This window comes from Salvelinus fontinalis, chromosome 40 (assembly GCF_029448725.1).
Source record: "Salvelinus fontinalis isolate EN_2023a chromosome 40, ASM2944872v1, whole genome shotgun sequence".
NCBI lineage: Eukaryota > Metazoa > Chordata > Actinopteri > Salmoniformes > Salmonidae > Salvelinus > Salvelinus fontinalis.
In genome coordinates this window covers 23,481,559-23,503,422 of record NC_074704.1, presented here as the reverse complement: position 1 = coordinate 23,503,422, position 21,864 = coordinate 23,481,559, and the positions used below count along the sequence as shown (strand labels likewise).

At 44.9% G+C, this 21,864-nt stretch overlaps 1 protein-coding gene across 1 annotated transcript; it reads right to left on the bottom strand.

Annotated features, from left to right (window-relative positions):
• Positions 1–1,342: 1,342 nt before the first annotated feature.
• On the bottom strand, positions 1,343–8,415 carry LOC129839730 (protein FAM161A-like). Its single transcript, XM_055907325.1, has 7 exons — positions 8,134–8,415; positions 6,366–6,634; positions 4,951–6,189; positions 4,467–4,634; positions 3,894–3,993; positions 3,491–3,642; positions 1,343–2,342 (listed from the first exon to the last, which is right to left on the bottom strand). Exons 1-7 carry the CDS (start codon positions 8,290–8,292, stop codon positions 1,904–1,906), a joined length of 2,526 nt encoding a protein of 841 aa, XP_055763300.1. The 5' UTR covers positions 8,293–8,415; the 3' UTR covers positions 1,343–1,903.
• Between the last annotated feature and the right edge of the window lie 13,449 nt (positions 8,416–21,864).

The window sequence follows — 21,864 nt, the reverse complement described above, 5'->3', positions numbered from 1 at the left end:
CATATACTTGAAATCACTGGCCGCTTTAATAATGGAACACTAGTCATTTTAATAATGTTTACATACTGCTTTACTCATCTCATATGTATATACTGTATTTTAGTCTATGCCACTCCGACATTGCTCATCCTAATATTTATATATTCCTTAATTCCATTCTTTTACTTTTAGGTTTGTGTGTATCAAATCAAATTGTATTTGTTATATGCGCCAAATACAACAGGTGTAGTAGACCTTACAGTGAAATGCTTATTTTTCTTAAAACTGCATTTTTGGTTAAGAGCTTGTAAGTCAAGCTCTTAACCAAAAATGCCGTTTTAAGAAAAATAAGTGTTATGTAAAAAATAGATAAATATTTCTTTTTATTTTTTACTTAAAGAGCAGCAGTAAAATAACAATAGCAAGGCTATATAAACAGGGGGTACCGGTACAGAGTCAATGTTAGGTTAGTCGAGATAATTGAGTTAAAGTGACTATGCATAGATAATAAACAGAGAGTAGCAGCAGTGTAAAAGAGGGGGTGGGGGGACAATGCAAATAGTCTGGGTAGCCATTTGATTAGCTGTTGAGCAGTATTATGGCTTGGGGGTAGAAGCTGTTAAGAAGCCTTTTGGACCTAGACTTGACCCTCCGGTACCGCTTGCCATGTGGCAGCAGAGATGAACAGTCTATGACTAGCGTGGCTGGAGTCTTTGACAATTTGTAGGGCCTTTCTCTGACACCGCCTGGTATAGAGGTCCTGGATGGCAGGAAGCTTGGCCCCAGTGATGTACTGGGCCGTTCGCACTACCCTCTGTAGTGCCTTGCGGTTGGAGGCCGAGCAGTTGCCATACCAGGCAGTGATGCAACCGGTCAGGATGCTCTCGATGGTGCAGCTATAGAACTTTTTGAGGATCTGAGGACCCATGCCAAATCTTTTCAGTCTCCTGTGGGGGGAATAGGCTTTGTCATGCCCTCTTCACAACTGTCTTGGTGTGTCTGGGGGACCATGATTGGTGATGTGGACACCAAGGAACTTGAAGCGCTCAACCTGCTCCACTACAGCCCCGATGAGAATGGGGGCGTGCTCGGTCCTCCTTTTCCTGTAGTCCACAATCATCTCCTTTGTCTTGATCACATTGAGGGAGAGGTTGTCATCCTGGCACCACACGGCCAGGACTCTGACCTCCTCCCTATAGGCTGTCTCATCATCTCATAGTTTTTTCTTTTATTTACATCATTGTGTGTATTGTTGTGAACTGTTAGATATTACTGCACTGTTGGTGCTAGAAACACAAGCATTTCGCTACACCCGCAATAACATCTGCTAAACATGTGTATGTGACCAATAAAACGTGCTTTGATGATGATTTATTGCCAAATTGTTTTATGACAACTAGTACAGAAATATAAATATCCCATAATGTACATGAAATACATAACACCTTTATGTTCCCAAATGTTATGTATATATGAAATGAAAGTATGATCCTGAAATATATTTCAAAAGTTAGGCTACACATAAGTCACACAAACATTGACAAATAATTGTCTAAAGAAAATGTATCACAAACATCCAAAAGTGGTCATAGTGTTGTATTTCCTGCATAGTAGGATATCACAAAACAATGAGTACCCTAAACTGTTCAATGTGACAACTTGTATAACCATAACCTACTACTTCAATTGACTCTGGTCTGTGTATCACACTAAATTGTATTTGCTATTTTCTTTTAATAAACAGGAAATTAACCAATTTTATTTACACATTTCCCATTATTACTGTATATTCACAGACAGATATCCTACCATACATTTAGCCTATTTTATAATAGAAGCATCTCTACCACTGTGCGTCAGTGTTGTAGACGTTTGCGCACAATGTAGTCCGCCTACGTGTGAGAAAATGCACTCCTATGACTTTTCAATCATCCTCATAATTTTTCTTGTCTGCTATTGCTGTGTTTTCCCTATCACTCTCTGACTTCTGACTGTTTCGGCTGTGCTGGCCGCTTCTATAGCTTGGGCTGCTCTCTGTACTCTTGGGCCTTTTGATGATGTCACTCCCTTCATTCTTTTCATCGTCCAGGGGCAAGTAATGCTCACTGGCATCTGAGTAATGGTCATCATCATCTGAGTAATGGGCATCTGAGTAATCGCAATCATCTGAATAACGCCCAATGTCCTCCCTCTCCCGCCCTACTTCGCCATGGCCTTCATCTTCCTCGGACTTTAATTCATCTTTCTCAGGCTCCTGCTCTCCTTCCAGTTCTTGGTCAGCAAAGCTGTCTTCATAATTGTCTGGGTAGTCATCCTGGAAGACCATGTTGTAAATAGCTGGTGTATCGGTCTCATCCTTTTCACTGAGAAAACAAAATAAAAAAAATATACTCTTATACCATGGCATTGTTGAATACTCGTTTCTGATTGGCTTAAAGTGCATTCTAGAGCGTGCGATTATTTCAGAACGCTAGGATTCAATATATTTCGTTAATTCTTACATGTTTGAGTTGCCTATGAATGCAACACAAGTCGAACTGGAAACATTATTGAATTCGATTTTTATAATAGCAAGCTAAGCGTGTGTTCGTAAATTCAATCTGGAGTGCCAGAGTGCGCTCTGGGCGTCCGTAAATTCGGAGCGTTGTCAGATTGTCCGTTAGTGAATTCAGAGCGCACAGTGGACGCTCTGCAAGGAGAAGCGTTGATCGGAGCGTTCTGACCTCACAACGGCAGTCAAGCACTCAATCTAACTGCTAGCTACAAATGAGAGAACAACTCACTCAGACCATTTTACTTGCCATAGCAGAGCTGGTTAGGCTGTTTTCATGTTATCCAGATCGTTGGTGACTGTAACTGTACTGCTGGCAACAATTTAATTACGCCTTTTTTGCCGACATTTACTGACACCAGCCATATTCAACCGGTATTGAATGTTCGTACATTCATCAGTTATTCTGCGCTAAAACTGATGGTTTGGATGGCTAAACTAGCAATTATGTTTGTTTCGTTACCAAGGCAAGTACTGTAGCTATCTAGTACATTTGCTAGCTATTTCAGTGGATTTTGAACACATTTCTACCTGCAAAGGAACATATTTCAAGCGGCAAATGTGTACATTATAGCCATGGTATAAAAGGGATAATAAACTCGGGGCTCTATGCATTCTCTGTAAAATAATATACACCTTCCATGTCCTTCATTATTTTCCACAGAACGCATAGCCCTCATTGATTATCTCTTACACATGGCTCAACTACTTTGAAATAATATTTCTATTGATTATGAGTAACTTTACAACTGTGTTAAATATGTTATGTATTATATGTCTATTCACTATCACCATCTGAGACTGTAATACTGTATACAAGATCTAAGACCACAGCACAGGTGATGAAGTAGGCCTAAAAAGTTTTTTGCAACGTGATATTGTATTGTCTTTGTAGAGACTTTGACTAATGAAGTATGTTTACAAAATGTATAATTCACTGTCATAGAGCCAGAAATCTACCTTTGTTTGGAGTCACTGGAGAAGGAGGTCCTGCATGCAGAGTCTTGGCCACCTGGCCGCTGGGGCACCTTGCCACTGACAAAGTCCTCACTCACTCCACAGCCTCGCAGGGTGTCTGTGTAGTGCTTCTCTGCAGCGTGTTTGGCATTCATCTGTCAACAGACAGAAGTGAAAAATAGCATACACCATGAGCAGTGATGGGAAAATAGTCAGTCATACATTTATTATTCATGCAATATATATTTATTGTGTGAATGAGTGGACTGAGGAGATGAGGAAAGGAAGCCACTTATAACTACTGAAATGCAACCCATGTCATGTCACTCCACGTGTGTGTGTGTGTGTGTGTGTGTGTGTGTGTGTGTGTGTGTGGGGGGGGGGGGGGGGGGCGTTTCAGGCTCACCTGTGCGACCTGCTCCAACAGCAGAGGCCTCCCCTTAACTCGCTCCTGGATCTCCCTCATCTCCTCCTTGTACTCCTTCCTGCGCTGAAAGTCCTGCTTTCTGTTTGAAACACACAGACAACCTCTCACCCCTGTGAACCCACAACCCTCAGCCCTGAAATAACCCTCAACCCTGACCTATTCAACAAAAACATAACTTTTACAACCGCAGCTTACTGTTACTGATATGGAAATCATTCCTAAACAATTACTTCAAACTGAAATTGGGATATGGAACAAAAGGGTATCCACACATTAGTATGTTTTTAATGTCTTATAAAAACAATGAAGAGATCCATCCATATTCTTCAAAATAATATACTAGAAAAAGAGTCACAATTGAGACTATTGAGGCAATGTTCGGTTCAGTCTTTTTAATAGTGTTAAATTAACACTAGGTTTGCAATTCCACTTACTACTTCCATATGAAAATGTGGGGCGGGCTGTGGAGTGGGTGTTCGTACTGGTCTCAGGCAGAGTGAGTTTCTTGGTTGCTACAAGTATAATTGTAATGTTATGGGTTTCTATGGGTACCTGAACTGCTTGAGCTTGGACTGGTTGGTCTGAGAGAGGGGCACGTGGGTGTCATTGGCCTGGGCACGCTTCGAAACCACCTTCGCAAGCTTCTTCTCTCTCTGCTTCTGTCTCTCACTCCATCTCGCTTCCTCTTCCTCCGCCTTCTTTCTCTGCTCAAGTACCTTTCTACTCAAGGAGACAAGGCAGTCATCGATGACAGGAAGGCATGGGTGGAGGAAGGACTTTGTCAAATGGGAAAATGAAGGCCAATGACACTAGAAGTAGGACTAGGGGGTTAATAATGTCAGATGTTGGGCATTTGGTTGTTTTGGAGCTGGGAGTGTATAGGAAGTCCACAGGGGATAGGAAGTCCACAGGATTCAACAGACAAGGGTTTCAACTTTCAGGGCATAACTATTTCTAAAAAGAGGAACTAAATTCTGAAGCGCTTACTAGCTCGTCTAAAAAGGAGACGCCCCTTGCTATTCTATGTGGGTAGTACCTCACGGCCTCTTGCCGTTTTTTGCTGGCATCGGTGACTTTGGCAGGCAGCTGTTCCAGACTTCCTGAGAGGGAGGAGCAGAGGCTAGAGTTGTGTGAACGGACGTGCCCAGTTATGCTGATGTAAGGCCAGCGCTTGGCCCGCGGACTCATCTGCTCCTTCTCGATGTCGGCCAGGATGCGTTCGCGGTGCGAGGGGATCTGTGACGTCCGGAGCTGGAACGGCTCGCACGTCGTCAAAGGTTTCACGTCGCGCCGGCTCTCCAGCTGCTTCTTGAACCTCCTGTAGCTGGCGTCGAAGTCGGGCACCTCTGTATTTATCTTAGGCCTGTAAGAGGCACTGTTGTCATCCTCAGATCCAGCGGTGTCCCCCCTGGCTTCATCCTTGGCCCACCTCCTTTCGCTAAGGTGGCGTGCTAGCATGCTGGGTGGCATGGAGGCGCTGTGGAGCAGCTCCTGGGCCCTCATCTGCATCTTGATGGCGCGGTACAGCTGCTCCTCCTTCAGTTGCTCGCCCGACGCCGCCTCGTACACCGCCTTGGGCACGGGCTTGGCCCTGAATGGTCGGACTCTCTCCTTGCTGTCTGGCTGGAGGTTGCGGAGCTGCTCCTCTCTCTGCTCCCTCTTGAGACGTTCGCGCTCCAGGAAACTGAAGGGCTGCTGGGTGGAGCACAGATGCTGCTGCTCCCGCTCACGCATGGCCCGCCGTGCCTCGTCGCGTTCTTGGAGCTCCTCATACAGGGGCAGGCGCACGTGGGCGGGTACGGAGCTGGCACGGAACTTGCGCTGGCATTCTGTCAGCTCCTCCAGCTGCTTCCGTAGGGCCGTGTTCTCCAGCTCGATCTCTGACCGTGTCTTGACACCTTTCTGGTGCTTCTGGTTCTCCCGCAGCGTCATGTGGAACGGCTTGGGGACGGTCACTCTGGGTTTCCAAGGCTCGTGTTCGACATCTTTTCGCCCTTGCTTCCGGTCCTTACCCTTGATGCCGTTCTTGTGGCCCCCAATGAGGCTCTGGTGGGAGGATGTGGACGGGTGGCACTTGCGAGGCGACAGCTTGAAGTCCTGCCACATGTTCTTGATGTGCTCTTTGGGGGAGGACTGCAGACCCTTCTCCACATTGTTGTCGACAGTTCCTTCCTCGTCAGATGTGTCCGACAGCCCAGAGCCCCTCCTCAGCTCCAGAGCAGAGTGGGCCTTCCTCAGACTCCTCACGGGCATGGGGCTGATCTTCAAGAACGATCTGGTGAGCGAACAAAGATTTTAAACCCTTCTAATATTAATTGACACGTTAGAAGTGGTAGACGCTGAGTAGAGTACACTCCAGGGGCAGAAATAATGTACCCTACCAACTTCAGCGTATTATCTTGGTGGTTAATCAAGACAAACAACAAATTCCAAACAAGAGCAACAACACACCTGTGTGCCTGTGGCCCCTGTATATTTTCTGAGGGTGGTGTGCCTTTGAGCTCCAGCTTCTTGCGGTACATGCCCTCTAGCTCGGCCATGGTGCGGAGGTGGGCCCTCTTCAGCTCCTCCAGCTTACGATAGTACTCCTCGTTGGAGAAGTAGAACTCACGCAGGTCGATGTGATCCCCCGTCACTCGGTAGTCTTTGATAATCAGGGGGCTGCCCTTCCCGGGGGCATCCCCATCACCGCACTCAGACCCCGAGTCGTCATACTGCAGCTGAGAAGTCAAAGAAAGTCATGAGGAAAATGAAGCAAAAAAACATTTACGTTGTGCACGGATTGTGGAGCATGTGTCTGGAATCCATTCCATGCAAATAATAAAAGTAGCCTAAAAAGGACATTATTGGTCAAATGTAAAATCGACTTTGTCTCGGACCTAACACCCGTGCCAATATATTTTCCAAACACAGGCTTCTCTGGCATTATCCCTTCAGTAAGTCATTGGAAGCAACGGGTATCTTGGATAGGATTATGGTTGCATGGAAGAAATAGCCTTTCACCTGTATTTCTATGACTTTCAGATATTTCTTGAATGGGTGGCCCCATCTGTGTTAATATGCCAAATGTATGGAAGTGTATCATTATGTAAGAGTAGTACTGATGACTGGACATATTGTGGAAGGTTATGAAGTGTGTAGAGTAGCACATAATATGAGATGGCTACTTGAGGCCTAAGCTCATTATCCCCAGCTCTGTGGGTTTGGATGACCTATCCATATGGTCACGCACAGAATGTGGGTGATAATGGAAGGAGTGTGTTCAACTTTCACACTCGCTGCTCGACCCCCAACCATCTCCATCTTTTTTCTTGGGGTGATGAATGGACGAGATCAAATCATACATTTACAAATATTAAGAAAATATGTCTAAAGCTTGGACAAGCAATTCTAACTAGTATCCTACTGGTTACAGTACAAGCCAGATAAAAATGAATGTACTTTCTAATTTATTTAATTTTTTGAGATGCCCAGATGTAGGGAAGATCCTTGTCCAGTGAGGAAAAATAAATGGGATTTGAAATAATGTTGTCCAAAGGAAATTAAGCATTTAGGATTACTGGCACTGTGACGTCAGCGTAATCTAGTAAATGAGGGAAGCCAAAAATAGGCCAGTAACAAGTTATACAGGTTAAATCCTCTCCCACACAGGCAGGTTGACCTGAAAACCGTCAAATCTCTGTAGTAACATTTGAGAACAACATGGATTTATGAGAATCCACTGACATAAGTACATGCTTGACCTGAATTTTCCCAATCTTTAACATGAGTGGCATTAAAGATGGTAATTAATAGATTCTCCACTTAATTTACATCACTATCCAGTATCATAGGATATACATTAGGCCTACTTACATCCACTTAGATGTTTGGTAGCGATGTATGATCAATATGTTTTATGACTAAGCCATCTAGCAGATCAATGAGGGAGGACCAAAGAATTAGCTTATTATGGAATTTTGAACCATGCATGTAAAAAAAAAAACATATAGGGTTCCTATGTGCAACTGGTTCCATTCCTCTCCAGATCAACATAAAGATTGGAGGTAATTTATAACGTTGATGGATTGGTTAGTGGGATGAATGGCATCTTGCCAAGTATTGGATGGTGCTCCAGTCCTCTTTCCACCCTTATGCTGCATTTCAACCAATCTTTCAGAGTATTTCTTGATTGCTTAGCTCAGCTTTCAAATACAAAACTCATCTGCCGATATCTTACCTCTTTTTCGTAGTCTCGATTGTCAATACGACCAGCTGCTGACGAACATGGAAGGGCTCGCTGCCTTTCATACAACGCCAACGGAGCCTTGGTATGTGGGTCTACCGGCGTTTTCAAACAGGAGGTAACCAAGACGTTGGCGCGATGGGCATTCGCCATTGTTTCCCCTGTTCTTGCTTTCTTTGTCAAAGTTTAATGTAGTAGAGACGCTACAACTACTTGGCAAACGCTATCAAAAGAACAGCAGATGCTCTCCAGAGCAACAGCGACGCGTCGTGTGGTTGTGAAGGAAATGACTAGCTGTTTCAGGAAGTAGGAGTTTTATTTTTTTTACTGTAACGGTGCACATTTATTAGCATTTCGAGCCTAACAGATTTCTTGTTGGCAGTGTTTCATTTTCTTAACATATAGTTTAATTTATTTTTGCAAGGTATGAAAATGTGGTGTTTTGTTTCTAAAATTACATTTGTGAATATGAAATTTGGCCAAAATAATAATGAAATGAATTACATAAAATTGTTTCAACTTATTTCTATCGTAGGTAAAGAATCCAAGCAGTACATCTCTCCAAAATAGTGTACAATCTTCATAAATGTAATTTTCAATTATACATCTACTGATGTCTTGCCACGGACATTTCCTTCTGGGTGGTCATTACAAAAGGTACAATTCGATTTTTTAAAACTTCTTCATATAGTGGTTGACAGGATAATATAAATGAATAATTTTAAAAGAAACTTCCTTAAGTTTGTTAATAAGTAGGTATATGTGTGGCAATATCCAAACTTTTCTCTAGCGGTAGAAAAATTACCAAATTGTCATACTTGAGTAAAAGTAAAGATGCCTTAATAGAAAATGACTGAAGTGAAAGTCACCCAATAAAATCCTACTGGAGTAAAAGTATTGAAGTATTTGGTTTTAAATATACTTGAGTATCAAAAGTAAATGTAATTGCTCAAATGTACTTAAGCATCAAGAGTAAAAGTATAAATAATTTCAAATTCTTTATATTAAGCAAACCAGACGGCACCATTTAAAAAATGTATTTAAGGATAGCCAGTTGCACGCTCAAACACTCAGATATAATTTACAAACGAAGCATGTGTTTAGTGAGTCCACCAGGTCAGAGGCAGTAGGAATGACCAGGGATGTTCTCTTGATAAGTGTGTGAATTATACAATTTCCTGTCCTGCTAAGCATTTCAAATGTAACGAGTACTTTTGGGTGTCAGGGAAAATGTATTGAGTAAAAAGTACAGCATTTTATTTAAGAATGTAGTGGCGTAAAAGTAAAAGTAGTGAAAAATAGTCAAGTAAAGTACAGATACGCCAAAGAACTACTTAAGTAGTACTTTAAAGTATGTATACTTAAGTACTTTACACCACTGCTTTTTCCCCAACCAATATTATCAAATAAACCATTCCAATAAGGCATGACATAAGGTATAGTACAACATCCTGTTGAAACAAGGCTCATATAGCTCCATTGGACTAACAGAAAAACAAATATTTCCTACTGATGAGTCAACAAGGTTAATTGTAAGTATGTTCTGAGGGTCAGGTCTTGACACGTTCCTGAATAATAAAGCAACACCTGAGGGAATGGCATTTTAAACAATTGCAAAATCTTCAGGTGTTACAGGGATCTTGTAAAGTGATAAGAATTAATTTGAAGTAAAATACTCTGCATTTACAAGTTGGCTCACCAATAGGATATTATTTCGGAACCAATATTCTAAAAACAAAGTAGTATGTTTATACAATATGTCCCAATTATTCCATATATAATATCTGTGTGGAGAAAAACTATGCCTCTAAATTAAGGACCATGACAAGAAAACCTGCAGATGAAAAGCAGAGGTGTAACGGCGTTCCTCTCTTCATAAGAAGAGGTGGAGTAGTGATCGAGCCAAGGCGCAGCGGGTTGTGAATACATGATGATTTATTAAATAAACAAAACAGACAAAGACGAAAACGAACTATACTTGATATAACTAACAAAATAACAAAACGATGTAGACAGACCTGAACAAACGAACTTACAAATACACGAAGCACGCTGACACAGGAACAGACTACATAAACGCACGAACAAACCGAAACATTCCCGTATGGTGTAACATCGACACAGACACAGGAGACAACCACCCACCAACAAACAGTGAGAACACCCTACCTAAATATGACTCTTAATTAGAGGAGAACGCAAAACACCTGCCTCTAATTAAGAGCCATACCAGGCAACCAAAACCAACATAGAAACAGATAACATAGACTGCCCACCCAAAACACATGCCCTGACCTAAACACATACAAAAACAACATAAAACAAATCAGGACTGTTACAAGAGGGTGTCACTGGAACTTTGTCAATATTAGAATTGGAAACCAACATGAAGTTAAGTAGACCAAAAGTAGAGACGGCATGAGTATTAAAGTTCCACATGGAAGTGGGTCTTCTTAGGAATTGTTTTATCCAATTGATCTTAAAAGAAGCATTTAAGGTAGTAAAGTCCAGAAAATGTGTATTCATTTGTTTTCCTAATGTAATGGGTACAGTTTCTCCACAGAAAGTTCAAAAGCATCTGGTCTCTCTCTTTGCTTATTATACCGTCAAGATATAAAGATAGCGTAGCATGTCTAGAGATTCCTAATAACCAAGGCTGAAGGTATCTTCCTTTTATAAATAAGATTTCTGATCCTTAGTAATGGTTATGCCTAAATATGTAAGTTCTTCCACTGGAATACCATAATATGAGGTTGTCACACAATCTTTGACCACCATGAATTCACATGTATTAATGTTAAGACATAAACCAGATGCTTTGGAAAAAGATTCTATCACATGAATCGATATGGGAATCTGACTAGCATCTTTCAGAAAAAGTGTTGTATCGTCAGCCAGCTGGCTTATAATAATTTCTTTATCAGCTATGGAAATACCTTGTACAGGACTATTATTTAAAGTATTTGGGTGAATAATAAAAACATATAGTGAGATAGACAACCTTGCCTAATTCCTCTCTTTAACTCAAAATATAGGTGAGGTGCCATGTTTCAGTTTGATAGAGCCATTCGTATATATCAGACCTCAGGATAAGACCCAGACGCAGACAGTTCAAAGTAGCAAGAGTTTATTACAACAGGGGGCAGGCAAGTGACAGGTCAAGGGCAGGCAGAGGTCAGTAATCCAGAGCAGAGTCCGAAAGGTACAGAACGGCAGGCAGGATCAGGGCATGCAGAATGGTTAAAACAGGGACTATAGAGAAAACAGGAGTACGGGGGGAAAACATTTAAAAACGCTGGTAGGCTTGACGAGACGAACTGGCAACAGACAACAGAAGACACAGGTATAAATGCACAGGGGATAATGAGGAAAATGGGCGACACCTGGAGGGGGGTGGAGACAAGCACAAGACAGGTGAAACAGATCAGGGTGTGACAGTACACCCTCCCCCCAGGGACGTCACCTGGCATCCTACCCGGGCACATACCTGGTTGACCGGGGTGCCGGTGGTGGAATTCAGCGATGAGGGCTTGGTCCAGGATGTTCCTAGCGGGGACCCAGCACCTTTCCTCTGGACCATAAACCTCCCAGTCAACCAGGTACTGGAATCCCCTGCCCCGAGATTGAACACTCAGGAGACGCCCCACCGTGTAAGCCGGATGGCTATCGATGAGATGGGGTGGGGGCCTGGAAAGAGGAGACAGAGGTTTAATCCCTGAAACATGAAACATGGGATGTATACGGAAGGTGCGGAGCAACAGAAGACAAACAGCAGAGGGGCTAAGGACCTTGGAAATGGAGAAAGGGACAATAAAACGGGGGGAAAGTTTGCGGGACTCTCCCCGGAGGGGAAGTGACAGCCATACCCTCTGCCCAAGACGATACCTGGAGGTGGTCTTGAGAAGAGCGGACCAAGCTCTCTTCCAGGTATGCCGACGGCGGACAAACATCTGGGCCGAGGGTATGTTGACCTCTTCCTCGGGAAGAGCAGTGGTTGATAACCCACGGAGCACTCAAAAGGTGAGAGCCCAGTGGACAAGCAGTAAAGGGTGTTCCGGACGTACTCCACCCACACGAGTTGCTGGCTCCAGGTGGTAGGGTTGGCCGAGACGAGGCACCGAAGAGTCGTCTCCAGGTCCTGATTGGCACACTCCAAACTGGCTGTTAATTTGGGGAATGAAACCCGGAGGACATGCTGGCCGACGATCCAATGAGTGTGCAGAACACCTTACAGAACTGGGATGAGAACCACGGTCGGAAAGCATGTCCATCGGAAGTCCATGGATCCAGAAGACGTGCTGCACCATGAGCTGGGCCGTCTCCTTGGCAGAAGGTATCTTGGGGAAGGGAATGAAATGGGCGGCTTTGGAAAACCTGTCCACAACCGTGAGGATAGTGGTGTTGCCATCAGTCGGAGGGAGACCAGTGACGAAGTCCAGGGATATATGTGACCAGGGACAATGAGAGACAGGAAGAGGTTGAAGGAGGCCAGCCGAAGCTTGCCGAGGATTCTTGTTCTGAGCACAGACAGTGCAGGCAGTGATGAACGCTGAGATGTCCGGAACCATGGTGGGCCACCAAAAGTGTTGTCGCACAAAGGCCAGGGTCCGACAGGAGCCATGGTGGCAGGCAAGCCTGGAGGAATGAGCCCATTCCAGGACAGGGGAGCGGGCAGCATCTGGAACATCCGGTTAGCCGGGCCCCCCCGGCGTCCGTCTGGGAACCCTGCGCCATAGACATGGTTCTCTATTCCCCCAGATGAGGGTAGCCACCAGGCACGAGGTAGGAAGTATGGTCTTGGGGTTAGAGGGTGTAGAAGCGGGGCAATAGAGGTGTGAAAGCGTGTCCGGCTTAACATTCTTAGACCCCGGGTGGTAGGAGATGGTGGAGTTGAACATGGTGAATAACAGGGTCCATCGAGCTTGCCTGGAGTTGAGACCCTTGGCGGTGCGGAGATATTCCAGGTTCTTGTGATCCATCCACACTATGAATGTGAAGTTCCACCCACTCTAACCTGTGTCTCCACTCCTCGATTTCCCACATCATAATTCCTCTCCGTGGTGTTAAAGCAATGGGAGAAGGCAACGCAGAGATGCAGCTTAAAGTCCAGGGCAGAACGCTGGGACAGGACGGCCCCCACTCCGATATCTGAAAAGTCTACCTCCACCACGAACTGACGGGACGGGTCCGGATGAATCAATATGGGAGCTGTGATGAAGCAGTGCTTCAGGTCCAGGAACGCCCGGTCAACAGCTGGAGATGAGTGCTGACAGGGGGGAAGCCAGGGTGCTGTAACTCCGGATAAAACGGTGATAGAAATTGGCAAACCCCCCAAAAAACATTGCAGCTGCACTCTGGACGTGGGTTAGGACCAATCCACCACCGCTCTCACCTTTCCCGGATCCATCTGCACATTCCAGCAGAGATGTTGTATCTAAGGAAGGAGATGGTGGAGTGATTGAACTCACATTTTTCAGCTTTGACAAACAGCTGGTTCTCCAGGAGATGCTGGAGGATTTGTCAGACATGGAGAATGTGTTCTTGAGCCGAGTGGGAAAAGACGAGGATGTCGTCGAGGTAGATGAACACGAACCGGTTCAACATATCCCAGAGAAGGTCATTAAACAGGGCCTGGAACACAGCAGGAGCATTGGACAAACCGATTGGCGGCGCCAGGTATTCATAGTGTCCGCTAGCAGTGTTGAAGGCTGTCTTCCACCCGTCACCTTGTGGCGAAATCCTGGACGGAGCCTTCAACGTGCAGTTTTGTTTGTTGTCAGCGTATGTAGTTTATAACGTATTTTAACTCAATCATCGGTGTGATCGCTCTACGTCAGGGTTGTTTTCGTTTGGGACCGCGACGGTTATGGATCGCATGGATTAGTAGCAACATTGTTGCGAAGCTTTAACCTACAAACCAACAAACCATCGGACAGTCAGACAGTACACCTGCACGCCTGAAGACCACAGCTAAGATCTCTCCTGTTCCCTTTCTCTCTTTCTCTTCCCTCCATCATTCCAGTGCTTTACCCTGAAACAGACTCTCTATTTTTCTAATGCACTTCCCAGTGAAGTTCATTGGAGCTGGACTATTATTGCCCTGCCAGAAGTACTTGGGTGGACATTTTAGTTAAAAGGGAGATTGCTTTAAAGTGTGTATTAGTATTTGAACTGTGTTGAGGTGGGGTGTACTAAGGACATCTGGCCGAGAAGATTGTGGACATTTTTAAGGCCTTTGTGTATATGAACACCCCCACAGTCATACCCTCTGCACTCCTCCACTGGAAGAGAATACAAATTATTGCAAATCCTCTGTTGATGACTGGGTTCTTTCTTGTATGAAGTTGCTGTTTAATTGCTCTGCCATTATTATTATTATTGTATGAGGTATGCTTGGTGGGGTTACCAAGAATTGTGGAAGGACTGTGCTGTGATGTGGGTTTTATAGGGTGTGTATTCTCTTTTCTCTCCGCTGGCTATCTGGTAAACAGGCTACACTCTAGGCAGTCTCTTCTGCTGATGTGTGTGGGTCTGGTAGTGGTACTCTCTCTGTTCTACTCTTTTCCTTTCGGCATGGTTAATACCTGCCTGGCACCCGAACAAGATCTTTCTTTACCCCTCTCTAATAAATACCGCTACAACATTCCCGTATCCGTACCAGGTGGTAGGCATTCCGCAGGTCTAACTTAGAAGAGATAGTGGCCCCCTGGAGCGGCTCGAAAGCCGAGGCGATGAGTGATAGCGGGTAGCGGTTCTTAACCGTGATGTCATTGAGGCCCCGGGAGTTGATGCACGGGCGCAGGGTTTTGTCCTTCTCCACAAATAAGAACCCTGCGCCGGCGGGGGAGGCAGAAGGACAGATACAACCCCTGCAGCCAGGGAGTCCTCTGTACGTCTCCATAGTCTTAGTCTCCAGAACCAACAGTGAATACAGCCGTCCCCGGGGTGGTGTAGTGCCCGGGAGAAGGTCGATCCCGCAGTCATAGGGTAGATGCGGAGAAAGCGAAGTGGGCCGGGCCTTGCTGAAAATCTCATGGAGATCCTGGAACTCCGCAGGAATGGCGGAGAGGCTTCTACCTGGCGGTGAGGCTTCTGTCCGAGGCTTCTTCCGGGGCAGGCTGCGCCAACTTCAGGCAATGGGCGTGGCAGAACAGGCTCCAGCCCACGATAGTACCAGCAGTCCAGTTGATGAGGGGATTGTGGCAGAAAAACAATTGTAGACCTCCACAAGTCTGGTTCATCCTTGGGAGCAAATTCCAAAACGCAAAGGTACCACGTTCATCTGTACAAACAATAGTACGCAAGTATAAACACCATGGGACCACGCAGCCGTCATACCGCTCAGGAAGTAGACGCGTTCTGTCTCCTAGAGATTAACGTACTTTGGTGTGAAAAGTTCAAATCAATCCCAGAACAACAGCAAAGGACCTTGTGAAGATGCTGGAGGAAACAGGTACAAAAGTATCTATATCCACAGTAAAACGAGTCCTTTATCGACATAACCTGAAAGGCCGCTCAGCAAGGAAGAAGCTACCTCTCCAAAACCGCCATAAAAAAGCCAGACTACGGTTTGCAACTGCACATGGGGACAAAGTTTGTTTGCTTGCAAGTGTAACGGATGTGAAATGGCTAGCTAGTTAGCGGGTACGCGCTAGTAGCATTTCAATCAGTTACGTCACTTGCTCTGAGACTTAAGTAGGGTTGCCCCTTGCTCTGCAAGGGCCGTGGCCTTTGTGGAGCGATGGGTAACGATGCTTCGTGGGCGACCGTTGTTGATGTGTGCAGAAGGTCCCTGGTTCGCGCCCGTGTTGGGGCGAGGGGACGGTTTAAAGTTACAACTGTTACATTGATGCTGTTGACCCGGATCACTGGTTGCTGCGGAAAAGGAGGAGGTTAAAAGGGGGGTGAGTGTAACGGATGTGAAATGGCTAGCTAGTTAGCAGGTGCGCGCTAGTAGCATTTCAATCAGTTACGTCACTTGCTCTGAGACTTAAGTAGGGTTGCCCCTTGCTCTGCAAGGGCCGTGGCTTTTGTGGAGCGATGGGTAACGCTGCTTCGTGGGTGTCAGTTGTTGATGTGTGCAGAAGGTCCCTGGTTCGCGCCCGTGTCGGGGCAAGGGGATGGTTTAAAGTTATACTGTTACACAAGCTAAGAACACCATCCCAACCGTGAAGCATGGGGGTGCAGCATCATGTTGTGGGGGTGCTTTACTGCAGGAGACTCTAGTGCACTTCACAAAATAGATGACACCATGAGGAGGAAAATGATGTGGATATATTGAAGCAACATCTCAAGACATCAGTCAGGAAGTTAAAGCTTGGTCGCAAATGGGTCTTCCAAATGGACAATGACCCCAAGCATACTTCCAAAGTTGTGGCAAAGTGGTTTAAGGAAAACAATGTCAAGGTATTGGAGTGGCCATCACAAAGCCCTGACCTCAAACCCATAGAATATTTGTGGGCAGAACTGAAAAAGCGTGTGCGAGCAATGAGGCCTACAAACCTGACTCGGTCACTCCAACTCTGTCTGGAGGAATGGGCCAAAATTAACCCAATTTATTGTGGGAAGGTTGTGGAAGGCTACCCAAAACGTTTGACCCAAATTAAACAATTTAAAGGCAATGCTACCAAATACTAATTGAGTGTATGTAAACTTCTGACCCACTGGGAATGTGATGAAATAAATAAAAGCTGAAATAAATCATTATCTCTTCTATTATTCTGACATTTCACATTCTTCAAATAAAGTGGTGATCCTAACTGACCTAAGACAGGGAATTTTTACTTGGATTAAATGTCAGGAATTGTGAAAAACTGAGTTTTAAATGTATTTGGCTAAGGTGTATGTAAACTTCCAACTTCAACTGTACATAGGGCAGCAGCCTCTAAGGTGCAGGGTTAAGTAACCGGGTGGTAGCTGCCATGGAAATGGTTTCAGTTCTTCCACGGCCTGCATATTCACCAGACATGTTACCCATCGTGAAAGTGACTAATTTCAGGACAGGGTACTGAGTGGAGGCCGGCTAGTGATCACTAGTTAACAGTCTGATGGCCTTGAGATAGAAGCTGTTTTTCAGTCTCTCGGTCCCAGCTTTGATGCACCTGTACTGGCCTTGCCTTCTGGATGATAGTGGAGTGAACATGCCATGGCTCGGGTGGTTGATGTCCTTGATGATCTTTTTTGCCTTCCTGTGACATCAGGTGCCATAGGTGTCCTGGAGGGCAGGCAGTGTGCTATCGCGGATGCATTTGGCAGACCACATAACGCTCTGGAGAGGCCTGCGGTTGCGGGCGGTGCAGTTGCTGTACCAGGCGGTGATACAGCCCTACAAGATGCTCTCAATGGTGCATCTGTAAAAGTTTGTAAGGGTCTTAGGTTGAAGAGGCACTGTTGCGCCTTCTTCGCCACATTGTCTGTGGCGAAGAAGCTTTTCACTTTCTCCACTGCGGTCCCGTCGATGTAGATGGGGGCGTGCTTCCTCTGCTGTCTCCTGAAGTCCACGATCAGGTCTTTCGTTTTGTTGACGTTGAGGGAGAGGTTATTTTCCTGGCACAGCTGTATAATATCTGTTTTTTCATGTATTTTTGCTGTTCTATATTGTTTTGTCTCTTGCAATTCAAGAGTCAATGTAATTCACACTGTGCCTTAAAATGTTCTACTTGGGGCCTCCCGGGTGGAGCAGTGCTAGCTGCATCGCAGTGCTAGCTGCGCCACCAGAGTCTCTGGGTTCGCGCCCAGGCTCTGTCGCAGCCGGCCGCGACCGGGAGGTCCGTGGGGCGACGCACAATTGGGCTAGCGTCGTCCGGGTTAGGGAGGGTTTGGCCGGTAGGGACATCCTTGTCTCATTGCGCTCCAGCGACTCCTGTGGCGGGCCGGGCGCAGTGCGCGCTAACCAAGGGGGCCAGGTGCACGGTGTTTCCTCCGACACATTGGTGCGGCTGCCTTCCGGGTCGCTGTGTTAAGAAGCAGTGCGGCTTGGTTGGGTTGTGCTTCGGAGGATGCGTGGCTTTTGACCTTCGTCTCTCCCGAGCCCGTACGGGAGTTGTAGCGATGAGACAAGATAGTAATTACTAGCGATTGGATACGACGAAAATTGGGGAGGAAGGGGGATAAAAAAAATATAAAAAAATAAAAAAATCTACTTGTCTACTAATAAATTCAAACTAAAACATTGTGAGAGTTTTTACCTAAAAAGCAATTACCACCAACTCTGATTGTGTGGCAATAAAGAGTCGTGCTGCGACCAGTGTAACAGACCATCTAACACTACACACAAATGAGATGGGAGACCACGACCAGTCCGTCACATCATTCCTTTTGATCATTCCCGTGAGCAGTGGCAGTCTTTCTGAATTCATAAATTAGGATCTGGGTCGGCCATCGGTCAACGTCGTGGGGCACAATGCCCACAAAAGCCTGAGACTTGGTTGGAGGCAGTACAGTGTCGTATTCAATAGGCACCAAACAGAATGAAAATGGACTGAAACTGCAAGAGACTAGAGACTACCTGAACTTGTCCTATAAGAAACGCTTGTTTTTAGTTGTCCATTGCCAAAGGGAATTCTGCTACGGACTGCACCAATAATTACGACCTAGTACTTACATAGGTCAGACCTACCTAACCCTCTTCCTTGAGATCTACCATTCTGCGGGTATTCTAACCTAACATACCTGACTTGCCTAGTTAAATAAAGGTTACATACCTGATTCAGCTAGTTGAGGGTAATGTTCCAGGCCCTGACCAAATTGCAGATACTGCATTGCATCAACCAATAGTTGCACAGTACGTCATTTGCATGCCATGTCATCGACTGCACAGTCGGGCATTAGATTGCTATACTGCTATATCATATGGGTGGCATTCCTGCCTGACTACATTGCAGACGCCTGCCAGATCTCGCAAAGCTTGGATAGTTATTTGACATATCAGTTAACCACATCTTATGATATAGTAATGTAATGCCTGACAGTCGATGACGTAGCACACAACCATTGGTTGATGCAATGCAACTTATTCAACGTAATCAGGCAGGAACACCACCAGTATGTGCTTAGCTGATTTGTTTAACACTAGCCTCCCGTGGCCATCCATCCAAATCTTGTCTCGTAGAATCGTGTTGGAAGTCTGGAGAAAATCCAGTATAGGATTCTGGGTTTGAATGGGAGTGTAGGTTTTTGTTCAAACCCTTATTTAGCGCACCTAACTAAGTGGTTGATAAGATGAATCACATTAGTGATTTGGGATTTGTAAAAAATAAATAATAGAGGCCAACAATCATCAAATAATCTGAACCAATTATGCTAATCTGTCATGTTAACTATCCGTTGTAATACACCCATAAAGAAGCAATGAAATCCACCTGGAACGAACCCGTGTCGACATGCAACGCGCCCCGGGCTAGCAACGCAACCGCAGTTTAGCAATAAACCAAACTGTGTCAACCTGGAACGCGCCCGCGGGCTAGCAATGTTAGTCAAGCTAGCCAGCTGGGCCACGAGTTTACGGAGTTCGTTCAGAGTTGTCGTTTAAAACTACGTTTGAAATGTTTTTAATTAATTTAGGAGCTGCAAATGCAACGCTCACTTATTATTTATGAATTACCATATGTCGGGCAAGGGAGGTCAGGTTGTCGGCCATGCTGGAAATGTTATTGTGTCATTGTCAATACAGTATCTACACCACGATATGTAACGTTGATTTTAACCTTATGGCCAACTAGTGGGTCAGGCGGCGATTTGACTGATTCCTATTGCGTAATTTCTGATGATAGTTCTCGTTTATATCAACTGATTGTAAGGGTAAGGGGTGACCTACTAGCTAGTGGAAGTGCCGGTGGTGATGCTGAACTAGCGGGATAAGCAGTTGTAAGGGGTGACCTACTAGCTAGTGGAAGTGCCGGTGGTGATGCTGAACTAGCGGGATAAGCAGTTGTAAGGGGTGACCTACTAGCTAGTGGAAGTGCCGGTAGTGATGCTAGTGTAACGGATGTGAAATGGCTAGCTAGTTAGCGGGTGCGCGCTAGTAGCATTTCAATCAGTTACGTCACTTGCTCTGAGACTTAAGTAGTGTTGCCCCTTGCTTTGCAAGAGCCGCGGCTTTTGTGGAGCGATGGGTAACGACTGTGCTTCGTGGGCGACCGTTGTTGATGTGTGCAGAGGGTCCCTGGTTCGCGCCCGTGTCGGGGCGAGGGGACGGTTTAAAGTTATACTGTTACACTGAACTGGCGGATAAACAGCGCTGCCATCTGGAGCAGTTTTCCTCTCATCCGGCGCCAGGGCTGGCCCTCCGGTTAGGCAAAATTAGGCGGTTGCCTTGCCCCAGCGGGTAGCGGTTGCTGCAGTTCCAGCCCCCACCCCATTCCTGTTTCTCGCGAAGTTCACTCCCAGTATCCTATGGTGATATGTGTGTGTTTTTACAGGATTGTCCAATTGTAAAACATTAACAAAAATGAATCTGCCAATTAAACTATTGTATTGTTTTTTAATGTTTGTGTGTGATGAAGACGATTAGTGATTAAGGCAGTAGCCTAACCTAGCCTGATAACATTAGCTAGCTAAATTACTAGTGGACATCATTTCAGCTAAAAGTAAGGTACAAAGATTATAAAAGACAAAAACTATCAGGAAGCGAATATATCTTTTTTTTAACTCATGAGAAAAGAGGCACAATCTCTAAACCAAAGAGATGTACTGCTGAAATGTATCAAAAGATATGAATGGATCTTTACGGGATATGTTATGGCAGGCTGGGCCACATCAGGATAAGGAGGGGAATTTCCCAAGAGATGAGGGGCACTAATATTTTTTGGTGGCCCACTACAATAGGAGGATGGCGAACGGGGAGAGAGTGGTGATACCATGGCTCGTTTACTCCAAGCAAAACGATGCAGCCTTCTGTTTTAGCTGCAAATCTTTTTCACACCAGGGCAAATTTGCGCTGGTCATTGATGGAACCAGGGACTGGAAGAATCTGTGCCACCTCCACAGCAGAGGAGAGGCCACTAGGCGGGCCACGAAATGAAGAAATGCTGAAAATGTTGGACAATCAAATTTGATATGTAAATAAACACAATTCGTTAAGGCTGGGTCATTGGCAGAAAACTTATTAGCAAACTTATCCAGCAAAACGAGGTAAGCCATGCATTTATGAAAGCACTTGTTTCCAAAGCTCTTTTTACAGTTCTACAGGAATATTAAATGATATGTTAAATATGTTTTAAAAAAGTGTTATTTCTATTGTAACTCTAACAATTGTGGGGTCGTGCCATGTGTCATATTATTAGTAATAAAACTCTGTTTCCTACTATAGGCAGCTGGCTGCATAGTGATTGCAACATTGTAACTCTCCGATGCAGGGGTTAAAGTAAAATTCCTTTCTGCCCAGTAAGGGACCTCCTATATTTGCACGCGAGGTAACTTTTGAAAGTGCCATCCTTACATTCTTAAGGTTGTCTAAAATGAAATTATTTGCAAACAGCAATTTATTTAGTATTTTTTTATTTCACCTTTAGTTAACTAGGCATTTCAGCATTGCAAACAAGACACTCTGGTTTGATGTTGGAGAAATATGTTAAGAATGCCTATTTATCTGTCCATTCTTCCTTGGAACTTTTATGCCTTTCTTTTGAGACGTTTTCAGTCCAACATTTTATTTTGATTGAAAGATGTTTTTCTCCAATCAACACACACAAAAATACAATAGAGGCATTGGTGATTTATCAATGT